Raw genomic sequence first — 15,495 nt, 5'->3', positions numbered from 1 at the left:
TGGAAAGTTCAGAGACAGAGTTGGGCCTTTAAAAGCTCTGCCAACCAACCTCTACTCTTTTTCGTTTGGGCTTGGAGTAAGGAAGACACACCAATGGCAGGAGCTACAGATAGGGCGGGGCTGGGGGTTGGCTAGCGTGGCCAGGAATTCCAATATATCAAAAAGCACATTTTGCCAACCAACTAGGAACCATAATAGAATTAGTTTGGATACATTTTCACACTACATGTTTTTAAAAGAAACTCCCCAGGGCGCACATTTTTATTCCACATTGTGACTTTATAAGTAAACTGTGAAATGCTCATCTATTCATTAAATGGACATTATTTTTGCCGCCAATCAATGTCTAGTTTACCTAATTTATCTTATCTCTTTTTGGGAGAAGTCTTTGTCATGGATTTTTCAATGATAAAGCAACTAAATGAAAAACATGTTAATTCTAAATTATTTCAGGTATCTACACACTGTCACATAAAAGAATGTTCACTGATTTTCTTAAACATTCACAGTGCTATTACTTTTTCAGAGCCTAAACACTCAGGTACTGAGCAGAAATTTCAGGTACAAGGTATGAAGGAACAAGGCCTCTTGCTGTTTCGTTTCTGACGTGCCCCGCTCACGCGCCCCTGACCGCCCCTCGCCCACACACTCGCCCTCTGGCGTCTCACCTGGTGCGCTCTGGGCAAACCGAGCCTCCTGGATGACGGCCAGTTTGGGCTGTGAGGCGCCAGGCTCGGGCTCCAGGGGGGCCGGTGAACCTTCCCTCGACAGGCTCTCAGGGGTCTGGGCGCCACTGGAGTGAGCAGACAGCACTCCAGCGTGATTGGGAGAGGCTGGGGCACTTCTGTGTTACCAAAAAGAAGACAGTGGATTTACACAGGTAAAGCACTCACAAAGCTGCTTCGTCGTTTTAATAAGCGTATTTTGCAAAAAGGGGTGTAATTTGTCTTCTGCCAACCAACTACAGTTCCATAAGTCTTATTTTCTCAGAGAATGCCTCTCACCTGAGACGGAGAGGCAGCAAGATTTGCTCAGCTGTGACAAAGCCACCATGCGCCGGGGCACCGCTGCTCCACGCCCAGCGCAGGCCGCACAGCCACGGAGCTGGACTGGCTGCCCTCTCTAAGTAGCTCCCGTCCACAGTCAGGCAGCAGGAGCTGGCAGTGTGCGAGTCGGTGAGGCTTAAGACTTATGTTACGGTCATTTCTTTTTTTTGTTTAAAAACAGTTTCTATTAATGAAGCTAAAAATGTGTAATTTTAAAATCAGGCAATTAATATTGTATAAATCAATCTTGAATTTAAGCAGCTAAAAGTTAGCTTTAAAAAACTTTTCAAATGTGAAGGGAAAGGAAAAAACACTCTTCATCAATGTGGTAGTGTTACATTGCCGACTCATCATATTAGCAATATGCAACGAGTTCAACAAAGTAACAGTTGGCACACGGGAATGGAGTTTAAAGTAAAACTTCAAAAACAACCTGAATTGTTTTGGACCACTAGAAACAAAAATACATGTGTAGCATCCAAGACTTTTTTCAAATCCCCATCCCAACATTTAATCATAATGCATTTGGTAGTTTCTTCATTTTCAAAAGGAAAATTTCCCAATACATCACAGGTAAATTGACTGACCATTAAGTGAGGTCTTTTTGTTTGTCTTTTTTCCTTACCTAGATGAGAGCGGTCCCAGAGGGGTTCTAAAGCAAGGCACGCCCCTAGGCCGTCTTTTCCTAAAAGCCTGCTCTATTAATTTGCTTTCAGAGGCAGGATCTATCCTCCAGAATGAGCCTTTGCCTGGTTCTTCCTGGGAACGTGGTACTTTGATGAAATAACGATTCAGAGAGAGATTGTGGCGAATTGAATTCTATGAAACATAAAAAAATACGTAGAATTCATATATTTCTTTGCTGAGAAATAAAAATGTGCCCCAGTTTTAGTGCCCTGCAAAGCAGAAACCTAGGTGTTGGGCTCCTGCAGAGGGCAGAGGTTTAAAAGGACCACTGCGCTGGCTGGAAGGAAGCAGCCCTCTCCCCCGGGGGGTGGAGGAGCTCTTGGGCTGTGACCCCTCCACAGGAGGGAACCAGAGGCGGCCACATGGCTTCTATGGAGGAAAGGACACAAGGACAGAGGCACTGTGAATAACATGGGAGGAGGTTCCAGGGGGCCAGGAAGGGAACTGGGGAAGGGGAGGGGTGAGAAATCCACACCACATGGAAAGAGGCTATTTCCAACAGGAAAAATGTCAACTTCCATCCTTTTTCCAGGTAGGAAACCAAAGACTATCACTGGTCATTCGACCTCTCCCTGTTTGGAGATTAACAGAGTCAAGATAAGCCAATCCTTTAAAATACTTTTTTGAACACAGAATTAGCTTACAGAATTAGCTTACAGAATTGGTCATGGCCATTTAAACAAATTAATCCAGTATAAAGTATTTTGCAAACCAACGAAACAGAAAAATGAGCCAAAGATTGAGAAGTAATACTGACATTATCTTCTGGTAATAGAGCACTTTGCAAAATACTTCTATGAACAATTTTTATTTGATCCTCACAATAATGTCTAGGCACACAGAGAAAATTTCTCTCTCAACTCCCACTCCATTCTTCTATTACAAAAAGCTCAGTTCAGGGTTTATAGACGATTTGAGGAAAGCTCCCCACTGCAACCTGAATAACTGTTGGGGGCAACCCTGATCCTGAGACGCCCCCCCCGCCGAGAGGCCAGGAAAAGCTGGATAAAAGTCCTGTGTTCAGATTATTTCATGCACTTAAGATAATGTTTAAATTTAGAATTCACAAATTAAACTATTAAAGTTTCAAAATGGTAATAACTCAAGGTGAAATTTTGGGCTATCCAAAAATCATTTCTAAGTTCCCAAATTAACCTTCTAATAGAACTGCTAGCCACAGTCAGAAACGCTGAATTGCCAGAGGTAGCTCAGAAATCAAACCAGGTCAAATACTACTTTACAGCCAATCCAAGTGCCTGTTCAAGTGCCACACCAGTCACAGGCCACAATCAGCACTGTTAACACCTGTGGACATCAGTTACTTCATTGGCAACATGAAGGGGCTGGCTAGCTTGTGTCTGTGGTTTGTGAAATTATTTACAAATAAGTGTATTATACGAGATTTAGAATGTTTTAACAACCACAGATACTTGTTATGATGTTTCATCATAGAGTTTGGCTGACAACCAACCAATACCGTTCTATCAATTCCTCCAGAAAATCAAATTTGCCTGTTATTGGTGCCCCGTCCAAGAAAGAGAAGACAATCCTCCTCCAACTGCACTCAGACCTTTTTAAGTTCGAAGTAGAAGGTAGACTCCAACACTGGGGACTGCGAAAAGCAAAGTCAGACGATGACACCACAGGACACTCCCACTGTGAGCAAGGCAAGCCTTACAATGGCACATGAGGGTCAAGATCTCCTCTCACTGTGCTGTGGGGCCCTGGCTACCCTGCAGGAGCTCAGGAGTGACCACGAAACCGCAGTGCAAGACAATGTCTGAGGAGGGAGGTGACGAGTCCCTGCGTGAAGACTGAGGTAGAGTAGGTTCGTGTACATGTTGTCAGGAGGAAAAAGGGAAGTCAGCACAGTGGGAATCTGGAGGCAGGAAGTGCTGTTTCAGGGGACAGGGCACTAGGATTTCTACCCACTGATAAAGAGGGACAAGAGCAGGGTCAGCAACGTTGCTGTTCCATTACCCCTTACACCACCGACAAGCTGTAAAGTTCTTAGATCAGGGATTGCTGTTTTCTGTTCTGAAAACGTAACAGAACCCAGTCTGTGCCATCATAATTGGGTCTAACCTCTTCTACACTCTAGCGACAGTCCCAAGGGCAGAGAGGCCCAATTTATAAATGGTCATCTTTGATTTTCCAGCCAACAAGACTCTAGAAAATATGAGGAAGTAATAAGAGACAGTTAATGCAGACAAAAACAGAATGAAGTAACTATATTTCTAAGGTAATTTAAGGCCTTTGTAATTTGATCAAATCTAGCTACATATATTAAAACCACAGTGATTCAGACTCCAGTGATTCAAAAATTATAAAGCATTCACAGAAAAGATGGGTTATTACTCTTTAAAACTAAATATGAAAAAAAGAATCTACAATACTGGGTACTTTCTCTTTCCCCTAATTCCCCCAATTGTGGCTGTGTTCCAGAATCTGCCATTGCTAAGCACCAGCCCTTCCCCTCTCCCGTCCCTGAAGACTGACTGCAGCTCAGACCCCTCAGCTGAGGAAGGGGAAAGATGCAAAGCTGGTCACGTGTGCTTGTTCTGTGCTGTCCTCCCTGCTCTGTCTGTTAATCCCACTCAGCACTGAGCACTCTAGAGTGTATATTTTGCAGAGTAAGGACTTGTAAAGAAATTTATGAGAAGGAAACAAGTCAAGTATCTTCCAGAAGTAGAACCCATGGTGGGTGGAGAGCACCTCCTCTATATTAAGAAACCAGCTCTGGTCCTCCCAGAGGCCGAGAGCCCCAGAATTCTCAAACTTTTCACAGTCAGAATAAATACCTCACTTCTGGGCTAGGTAAAATTATAAATGATAAATCATAAGAAAAGAAGACATTTGAGCATAAATATACAACCAAAGGAAAGAAACAGGCCATCTTTCCAGATAGGGCTACTCAGATCCTCTTGTTTTATCCTAGAATTTCCTCTGGATTAATCAAAAGCTCTGCCATGGGGAAATAGTGCAAATCACCAGAAGTCAGCCTGAAGGGCAGCTGCAGACTTCCATCTAGTGCTTAGAAAAGGTGTGGTGGGAGTCAACACACGTGCTCCTGGGACCTGATGCAGAGCCCAGGCTCAGGCACCCTGGGCCTCGTGCTCTGAGCAGCCCTGCCCCACTGCTGCGGCCTCTCCCACCTCACAGGCTGTTTTGGGGGCCGGCCAAGTGGTTAAGTTTACACGCTCTGCTTTGGTGGCCTGGGGTTTCGCTGGTTTGGGTCCTGGGCACGGATATGGCACTGCTTGTCAGGTCATGCTGAGGCGGCATCCCACATGCCACAACTAGAAGGACCTACAACTAGAATATACAACTATGTACTGGGGGGCTTTGGGAGAAGAAGGAGAAATAAATCTTAAAAAAAAAAAAAAAAAAAAAAAAAGGGCTGTTCTAGTTAAGAGTTTTTTTTTCCTCTCTGAGGAAATGGGAATAAGGTCTTACACACACAGAGACATTAAATGCAGTCACTTTGGGAAGCACAGCTCAGAGAATCTCATGACAGAAAAAGGGGACATGCAGGTCAGTACTGGGGACAGCTAAGGACTGCTGAGGACAGAAAGAAATCGAGAGTGCATGTCCATAAATTAAAGGGAGGGCTGGAGCAGGAAATCCCTTTCCCGCTAAAAAAGCTGCAGCCAGGTGTGAAATGTCCCAGGAGTGGCCTTAGGCGAGCAAGAGGTGCAGAGTCACTCTTATGGACCCTGATCTAAACAGAAAGGAAGATGTTTCAATAAAATCAAGTGTTAATGATAGTTCAACAGAGAGGTGTGCTTGACTTGCAGTTACATCTGTAACTCTCTGCTGAGTGGGCTATGAAGTCACTTCCAGGAGCCAGGAGAAATCAGTGCACGTGGGGGTCATGTCTGAGTGTTGCTCTGTGTGACCGTGGCCCCTGCTGACCTAACTCTCCAGCAGACGAGGCTAGATGGAGGTGGTCCCTAAGGCTGGCCTTCAGCCTCCAGACTTCTTTAGCAAGAAAGCCTTGAGGTGCCTGGAAGCAGTTCTCAAATAAACGGATGTTGGCAAACACAGGAAATGTGACCAGAAGGGAAGCAGGCCACTGAAAGTCGCCAGGCTTTTCAGAAATACTCATTCCCATAACGCCCAGTGAAGTGGCATTTCAAATCATCAGAATTCTGCACACACTGAGCTGCACTTAATTCCACCGCACTCCTCAATAGAATACTCTTGAGACCGTATCATTCGGTTCTGCTTCTTTTGTTTTACATTTTCTTTGAGGCACAACCTCACTGTTATAAATTAAAATATGGTAAATACCACTAGGATTTATTGTACAAAGTGTTAAGAGACCTGCCTGACAGCTGGTTTTGGAAGTTCTCTTCAAATCCAGCATCTTCCTCAGTGCCAACTAAGAAATGCTGCCTTGCTGTGAACAGGGAGGTAGGCAGGGCAGGTGCACACATTCCAGGCCAGGAGGGAGGCTGGGTCTTATTCTGTACCTTCCACAACTAAAGACTCTTATGCGACTAAAGACTCCTTACAAAGGAAATATTCAGGATGTGATTGGTAGACTATTTTTATTACATGTTTATACATCTGCAGGTAGAAGAAAAACGTTTTTACCCCCACCCCCATAACAATTGATAATGGTTATAGTTCAACAGAAACATTTTTCATTTTACTCACTAAGCCTCAAAGGAATTCTGTAGCCATTCCTGATTACTTAATGAATTCAAAATTTATAAATGTACATTTCTCCTCTCATTTGTTATGCTTTCAATACTTAATATTTCAAACTTGCCTTTTATGTACTGTCTGAATTAGTGAGGCTCTACTGGACATCCAGTAAATGGCCACATATAACACAGATACACAGAACAAGAAAAAATCTACACAGTGTAAAGGTTTAAAAATTAAACTAAATGAAAAAGTTAAACAATGGAAATATTATGCACTGATTTAAAAGTGTCCCCTGAGGAGGCACGGGTTCCCTAGACAGTCTGGGATGGGCTGAAGCCCAGCTGGACAGCAGGAAGGCTCCCCAGTTTAAACAGGGCAGCACTGCACTCATCTATTTTATACACTGGCCAACTGGAGAAGATGGCTTTTGAAGAAAGCTGTGTGCAAGCTTCAAAACTCTATGTACATCATCAGATGTAGAGAAGGAAGATAGAAAAATGCTGAAGTAAAGGATGGGATGGGTTTTTAACTCTCCTTCATTTCAGATGTATGAAATGAACAGCACTGGTTGAAGAGGAAAATCTCACCCCAAGTCATGCCTTCCCTCCATGGAGACCATGACAGTAAAAAATGCAGATTGAGATTTTCTTCTAGAACCACTATTCCTTCCGCTTTGCACTAAGGAGGTCAGAACAAGCCTAGCAACAGCAGGCCTCTAACACTTGTTCATCTCTTAGCAAAAGAGAATCCCACTCATCTCATTCTACCATCTTAACCTGTCCCCAAGTTAAATAAAACAGCAGCTTATTTTCCTCTCAGTTGTCAATCAGCATCTGTAAGACATGTAATAGAAATACTTAACAACAAACTGAAATGTATTTACCTGCCAGCCCTTGTCCGCAGTCCTGTAGTACGGATAATTTTTAGTGATGTGCGTATAAATTCCATTTAGGGTGAGTTGTTTATCAGGAGCCATCGTAATTGCTTGTACGATTAATTGTGCATAGGAATAAGGTGGCTTTGAATCATCCTGTATTTAAGTTAAAAAAAAAAAGAGAGCACTGAAGTTATCAAAATTTTTACTAAAATTCAGGATTCTTAGTGTTTTTAAGTATTCCTGTGATAATGCTTAATTTACCTTAAGTATAATTTGACTGGAGAGCATTTGGAAAATCTGGACGAAGAAAGAGGAAAAAACGTACAGTGGTGTGAAAAAGAGTATTAAAACCACGTAAGGAGAAAATCCAATGGCAAAGTTGAAAAAACTAAGAAAAAGAGCAAAGTTGTTTGACCTCAGCAGAGTCCAGGGCAACACTCATTAAACCACGGCCAGAGGCCCGTCCCATGGATCTAACGGTAAAGTGAAGAGTTGGGCAAGGCCAGTGATGGTGAGTGATGGAGTGAGTTGACGCTCCCTCCCAGGCCCTGGTGGGGTCCTTGTGTGTACAAGGAGACGGGCAAGAGTGCTCCGCACTGCAGGGTCAAAGTGATGATCACCCAGAACCACCAATGTCCACCAACAGAGGAGCTCCTCACAGAAGGAAACCGCATCCAGAGGTGAGCACCAGCCAGACGCAGGGTTCCTACACCGGGGTCTGAGGCCCTTGGGTAGGTACTGTTCTAGTGTGCAGGGCTGCTGTGCACACCAAAGCAGGCTAGCACCCCTGGTCCCAGCCACCAGTGGCTCCTTCCATTGTGATGCCTCAGAACCCCACACACATGTGCACAAAGCCCACTGGGGGTGTACCTCTGGTTGTGAACTGAGAAATGCATGTATCAACATGGATGAATGGCAAAAGGGGCAAAAGGTAACGTCAAATGCAAATAGTAAACTGCAGAAGAATACACTTAAGGTGATACTCCTCACATGAGGTTTAAAAATGAACAATTTAGAAACTGTTCTGGGATAGATACAAATGGAGTAAAACAATAGACAGGCAGAGTACTGATGGATGGATAAGGAAGAAAGGCAGACGTGCCGAGGAAAAGAACGCAGGCTTCAACTGCACAGGTCATGCTTAGTCCTGACAGCCTGTGATGAGTACATGCTCTGTATAGAAAGGCTGAATCACCTACAATCCCAGCACCTCACTTTTAAAGAGCTAATATTCCCCAAGCACGTAGGCCAGGCTCTGCCCTGTTTGCCCCACGAGTGGGCACACTCTGAGTTACAGGAAAGGGTCAGGTGGAGTGGCTGAGCTGGAGTCTGTGCCAAGGGCAGAGCACAAAGCCTTCCTCATTGGGCTTGTGCTGTTTGATGTGTATCCTTGTTCTCTTTCTTCTATACATTTCTAAAAACTTTTTTTTATTGAAAAACATAACACAGCCAGGAAAGCCCCTAATACACCTGCATCAGAAGAAAACGAATTTTTGTAAAGTAAACATCTCTACAGTCAACACTGGGTCAAGAGAATACATCCTATATCCCAGAAGCTCCTATATGCCCCACTGGCCCACAGCCTATACCTCCCAGAGGCCACCATTATTCCTGACATTTTATAGTAATCACAATCTTGCTATGATTTATTAAAAGTTTTACCATCTAGGAATGCATTCTGAAACAATACAATTTAGTTTTGCCTGATTTTAAACAGGAAAATGGACAAAGGTGGACTCCTACAGCAGGTGCCCCTTTGTGCCTGTGCCCCTTGCCCACCACCCTGTGTGCAAGGCTCCTAGCTGCTGTAGGCAGATGGTGCATGGCTATGACTTAGTCATTCCCATGGCTGTACCATGTTCTATAGCGTGAATATATCACTTTTTATAAATATGTAAAGTAATACCATGCATAGTTTTGTTCTCTTTTTTCACTTAGCATTAAATTCAGAGCATATCCATATCAGTAAATACGTTGCATAATATTCCCTTATTTAATCATTCTTCCCTTGTGGAGCACTTAGGTTGCTTTCAATTTTGTTTTATAAACTTTTGTTTGAGACTTTCATCCATTTCCTTTAGACAAAGTCCTAGAAGGGGAATTACTGGGTCAAAGAATAAAAGTATGCAGGGTCACAGTGTGGACCATCAACAACTACTGTCCAAGAAGGGCACTAATGTGCCCCTTAAGGGGGGTGTGTGTGTGTGCACATGTGCGTTCAACCACCTTTGTGTGCACAACCTTCAGCATTTGGGACAGCAGAACTAAACTCCAGGAAAGGTTTCCTGGGACACAATGCAGGTCATCCCATGAGGACCAAGAGGTTCTCATGTACTCCAGTGTCTGCTCCGCTCTCAGCAGTTTGGCCCACAGCCGCCACTGGGGAGAGCCCAGTGCTGAATGACGGAAAGAATGCATTTACAAGACCCCAACACTAAGAACATGGTCTACAGTGACTCCACAACCAGACCACATCTGTTCAGCTGTGCACGTCTCAAAAGGCCCTGGTGCTGATGTTACTAGACATGCATGCAATGAAGTGAGGACACCTGGCTACATCACAGCCCCCCGGTTCTGTTTCAAGGCTATAAAACATTTACCTTTGGGCTGTCTCCACCTGAAGCTTCCTTTTCATTTTCTGGCTGTGAGCTGTCGGCCATTAAATTGAGGTCAGATGGTATCACACGGCCCATTTTGTATCCCGAAGACCCCGCTCCCCGGGGGCTGGATGGGCAGGAGTTTGCAGCACTGTGGACGAGGAAAGGTTGTTCCTATCAGTCTATTATAGTGTATACATCACACTGTGCTTCAATAACTGGCTCGAATTTCAGGGAAATCAAATTTAAGAAGAGACTATCAGTATCATCTATGGAAAAATGGACTCACTCATACTCTCTGAAATTTAAGACCACCTCAAGAAACACGTGGAAATTCGCTATTTGTTTTCATGTATCATCTCACGTAATCATAAAACAAACTCTCAAAGGAGCTGGTGGCTCACTTGTTTCACCAGTGAGGAAACTGAGGCTCAGGATGGTTCCAGAACTTACCAAGGACACAGAGCACATGATCTGCTCATCCCCTCCCCACTGGGGAGCTGAGGACAGGCTGTGACAAAGGATGTGGCCTCCAGCTACACCAGAAATGTCAGGGAGAGTATGGAGAGAGGGGGAGGGCAGCCAGACTGAGAACAGGTCGTGTGGAAAGGGGATGAGGCCATGGGCACAGACACACATGCAGGCTGCAATGAGCCACTGGGAACACATGCATCAGATCAGTAAGGCAGCACCCAGAAAACAGAAGGAGGAACCCCTTTTTAAACACACAGCTTTTTTTCAGAATGTAGGGCCGGGGCGCTAGGAATGTTCTGATTCTTGATTCTGTGATTACAGGCCATGTTCGTTTGTGATAATTCACTGAGTTATACATTCAGTTTACGTTCCCTTTTCTCAACAGTACAGGCACATCTCGTTTTACTGAGCTTCGCAGATACTGCATCTTTTACAAGACGCCCCACCAGCAAAAAGATTACAACTCACTGAAGGCTCAGATGATAGTTAGCATTTTTAAGCAATAAAGTATTTTCAAATTAAGGTATGTACACTGTTTTTAAGACATAATGCTACTGCACACTTAGACTACAGTATAGTACGAACATAGTTTTTATGTGCTCTGGGAAACCAAAAAATTTTCATGACTTGCTTTATTGCAATATTTGCTTGATTGTGGTGGTGTGGAACCAAACTTACAATATCTTTGAGGTTGGCCTGCATCATACTTTAAAAAAGAGAATGAACTATTGAAATGGAAGGATACCAGGATAAGAATGCATAAAAATCCCGTAAGTTACAGAACAATACGTATAGTCACAACTCATTTGTATCTGAGGGAAAAAAAGACAAGTATTACAAATGTATACAAAATTTCTGGAAAAAATATCTAAGAAACAGTAGTTACTTCCAAAACCTGAACTGGAAGGAGGGGCCCAGGAGGTGGAGAGGGAGGGCCCTGAACCCTCTATAGCACCTCTTAGACTCCCTACCATGAATATGCACCATCAGTATACACACTCACCCATTAAACAAGTGTTTACTGCATGCCAGGAACAACTCTTAAAGCAATGGAGAGAGACAGGAATGAGAAAGACAGCAGGACTGCACTCACGGACCTCACGCTTTAGGATCTTAAAAACTAACTAATATTTAAAAAGTGTCAACCTGGGGAAGGTGAGTGACCTGCTGGCTGGAGGATGGCTTTGGAAAGGCAAGTGTGCACCACCCATAAGCTGCTCACAGTCAGGCCTCCACTCTGCCATCTCACCCAGCAGAGGTGTTACATTTGTCAACACTGCCAATAACAAGAATGTCAAGGGGTGTGGTGGGGGGACAAGCAAGGAAAATAGGGTGAAAAAGGAACAGAGGGTGAGGAGAGGCTGTGTCAGGAGCTGATCCAAACTACAGTTTCCAACCACCAACCCCACTCCCTGAATGCCGAGGGAACTTTCTGTCTCCTCACTGCTTGTCCAGTGCCTCGGTAAACCCACCTCCAAGGTTGCTGCTCCTATTATGAACTGCTATCCCACTTGCTAAACATGGGCTTTTGAGCTCCTCTGTGAATTCCGCATACTTTCCACAAAGCGCTGAATAAAAACCTTGCTGTGGCATTGCTGGCTCTTGCCTACCCACTGGCATTCTTACTATCTGGTCCCTTTAGTCACATGCAGACGACTTCAACCAAGTGAGAGAGACAGAGGCAGCTTCCCCAGCAGAGCAGCCACAGGAGAAGGGGCCTGATGTCAACAGCAGCTGCATGCCCACAGCGCCAAGTAGAGGACAGTAGCCAGAGCCCAGCAGGCCACTACCTCCATTTAACCAATAAACGCAAGACAGACACCTTTCCAGAAGGCCTACTACTGATGCTGGTTTTTAAGATAAGAAACAGAAGTACCAATACAATACTAAAGGCATAATCCAGAGCTGCCAGAGTTCTCTTTATGCCCTCACTTCGCTCTGCCTTACACAGGGGCAACTTGGGAGGACAAGACAAACCCTTCCCACCTCCAAGCCTCACCCTGTGCATAGACCTGGACAGCAAGAGCCTGACTCCAGAGAGAAGCAAATGTGTTCACGTCAAGCCTAAGTCTAACATTACTTACAGCTAAGAAGACGCCCAAATACACAGCCACTCTTCTAGGAGTCAACAGAACATAAAAGGATTGATCCATCTGAGCCTTGCCCCACGGTCACAGGGGCCCCGTGGTCACAGTGGAGCTCTGCTTCAACCACAGGCCGCAATCTAACTCACACCAAGAACACTGCAGGGTCCCAGGACTGTTCTTCACCCGACCCTCCGCTCCTGTCCTGAGAGCTTGGCACAACCTGACCGTCATGCGCTGGCTCCAGGTTCCGCTGTAGAAGCCACCTCCTCTGCTTCCTGAGGCACCCAATTTCTCTTAAGATATCACGACAAACATAAGTGTGTCACTTCACTGTGGTCAAACTCATCAATCCAAAATACAAATCATCCAAATTTACATGAAATTGTAGCATATTAAAAAAAGCAAAATTTTTTTGGTATGAAAATGAAAACCTATCTCAGACTTTAGATCAATATGACAAATTATTTGCCCCTTCAACTTATACTCAAATAAAAAGAGTCCATAAGTAAAAACCAGGAACATTTGGGAATTGTGTTTCATAACACAAGAAACTGAGAGCAGACAGTGTTTGGAAACTGAATGGTATTTTTTTCCTGCTTTTTCTCCCCAAACCCCCCTAGTACATAGTTGTATATTTTAGTTGTCGGTCCTTCTAGTTGTGGCATGTGGGATGCCGCCTCAGCATGGCCTAATAAGTGGTGCCATGTCCGCGCCCAGGATCCGAACCAGGGAAACCCTGGGCCACCCAAGCGAAGCACACGAACTTAACCACTCGGCCACGGGGCCGGCCCCCTAAATGGTATTTTAAGTGCCCTCAGTGTCTCCTTCTCCAAGTACATCCAGCCCAAGAGAATGGAGAAGGCGCTGCTGTGTGCTCCTGACTGTCACTGTTACTTATGACGACTTCCAAAAGTACCCAGGCAGAATGGCTGAAATTTGGACATGGTCATGTACATCACAGCATGCATGTCCCCCAACCCCACAGTGACTCCCACCCACCACAGAAGCTGCCATACCTGATGGTTCCCGTGGGGGAGGGGAGGGGGCTGATGAGGTGGGCCATGGTGTCTGGAATGTTGATGGTCAGGGGCGAGATGTGAGCCTGCACGGGCTTCACCGGGGACTCGGGTGCCTCCTGCTTCTCCCTCTTCTCGCTGGACAGGGCAGTGAACGTTATCTTGATGTTTGTGCTCGGGAACCTGAACGTGCACCTGCAAAAGAAAAGTCAACTGTCAGTGCCCATCTTCTGGACCAGAGGACTAGGTGTCCCACCTAGAGCAGGAAGCAGAGCCCTCGTGTCCCCAGATGCACTGAAGCCTTGTCTTGTGTGGAAGAGTCCTCCAGAAGTCCACTTTAAGCTCATCTCACATTACGAGTCGCTTAATGAATGAAACCACAAACGTGGCATTTTATGACTTTAAAATATTAGTAAACAAAAATATTTAGACCAGCCAAATAAGAAAACAAAAGTACAGTAGACTCAAAAAAGATTCAAATACCACTTAATGTGCATTACTCCTTTTAAAATAATTATACAAATATGTTTTAGGTCATACAGTAGATTTAAAACCACTTAGTATGCATCATTCCTTTCAAAATAAATATATAAATATATCTGAGTCAGTAAGCAGCAGACAATTTTGCAGCTATTTCTTATTTAAGAAAGAAAAATCATTCCTTTTCTTTTACAAAAATCCTATCACCTTATTCACTGAGCAAACAAGAGCCAGAGATAATAAATGTCAGGGGAAAAGATTTAGAATTTAACACTCTGGTTCACCTTTAATGTAGCTTGTTTGACATGACTTAAGTATATTTATTAAAAAAAAAAAAGTACTGCAAGGCAAACACCTTCAAAGAGTAAAATTTTAAAAAATGCTCTGTAGACTCATGGTCTCTGAGTTGAAATTTCACACCCAGTTAAACACTTCCTGATTTGTGTATATATAAAGGGCCAAACAACCTGCCATGGTTCTCAGGTGACCTCAGTGTGGCCACTCTGGAACACCCATACAGTGGTCAGCTCTGTCCTCCTTAGGTGCCCACGAATGAAGGGTCCAGCACGTGGAGGTAACACGTTCCTCCCAGTTCCAGTAACATCTTTAAGGTGATATTTCCTAACACTTTAGCTGGGGCAAGAAAGGATGCCACTCGGCAGGGTTTTAACACTGGCTGCCTGGCATCCCCGCTCCCCCACTCTCTCTCCTTTGAATGCACTGCCAGCAGGTTCCCTGCCCCTTTACTTCCCTATAAGGCACAGGCAGTTAGTCCTCCACAGTCTCAGTGGACAGAGCAGAACCTGACAAGCCACCACCTCCTTCCTGAGGTCCGGCACCCACACCCTTCCCTGTTCCACCTCTAGGGGCTCCTTCTCAATCCTATACTGAACTCTCCTCCTTTACACTCCCAACACCCAATGTCCCAGGCTGAGATTACAGCTTCTGGGCTTCTCCATCCTCATTCACTCCCTGGACAAGCTCATCCAGGACTGTGACCTTCAATTCCAGACACACCTGAATGACTCCAAAATCCACATTTCCTGTACTCTGGAACGCATCTCCCACTGCTTTCTCCATGCCTCCCTGTGCACGGGCCTAGACCTGGTACTGGCTCCTCCCTAGCACCCTGTCTGGCAGTGAGTGGCATCATCCAGGTGCTCAGGCCAGAAACCAATACTCGTCCCATCTACCTGCTGGTATCATCAGCTCTCACCTTCAAAACACGCCCATAATCAGAACTGAAAACATCCGCTCTGCCAGACACCCTACTAAGATACTGAAAAGACAAGCCACCTTCTCACCTTGTTTACCTTCTAGGAGAAAACTTTTACAAATCACAAATCCCACAAAGAAGTCGTATCCAGACTGTAAAGAAGATCTAACTAAAGACAAAAGTAAGAAAACAAACAATCCACTTAGAAAATGGGCAAAAGACTTGAAGAATACTTCACCAAGAATATACAGATGGCAAGTAAACACATAAAAAAAGACATTCCACATCACTAGTCGTTAGGGCAACACAAATTAAAGCTGCCATGAGACACCACTAAATATCTATTAAAATGGGTAAAA

At 44.6% G+C, this 15,495-nt stretch overlaps 1 protein-coding gene across 1 annotated transcript in view; it reads right to left on the bottom strand.

The window, feature by feature from the left end:
• FOXK2 (forkhead box K2) overlaps positions 1-15,495 on the bottom strand; it is a gene marked incomplete at its 5' end in the record, with an annotated part of 78,610 nt that overhangs the window by 16,593 nt on the left and 46,522 nt on the right. Inside the window, 5 exons of the mRNA XM_046676352.1 lie at positions 669-844; positions 1,672-1,865; positions 7,273-7,419; positions 9,867-10,014; positions 13,441-13,635. Coding sequence (XP_046532308.1) covers positions 669-844; positions 1,672-1,865; positions 7,273-7,419; positions 9,867-10,014; positions 13,441-13,635 — 860 coding nt within the window. The remainder of the gene's footprint in view (positions 1-668; positions 845-1,671; positions 1,866-7,272; positions 7,420-9,866; positions 10,015-13,440; positions 13,636-15,495) is intronic.

Source organism: Equus quagga, chromosome 11, assembly GCF_021613505.1.
Source record: "Equus quagga isolate Etosha38 chromosome 11, UCLA_HA_Equagga_1.0, whole genome shotgun sequence".
Lineage (NCBI taxonomy): Eukaryota > Metazoa > Chordata > Mammalia > Perissodactyla > Equidae > Equus > Equus quagga.
The sequence above is the reverse complement of the archived record's forward strand: the minus strand, read 5'-3'. Positions and strand labels throughout refer to the sequence as shown.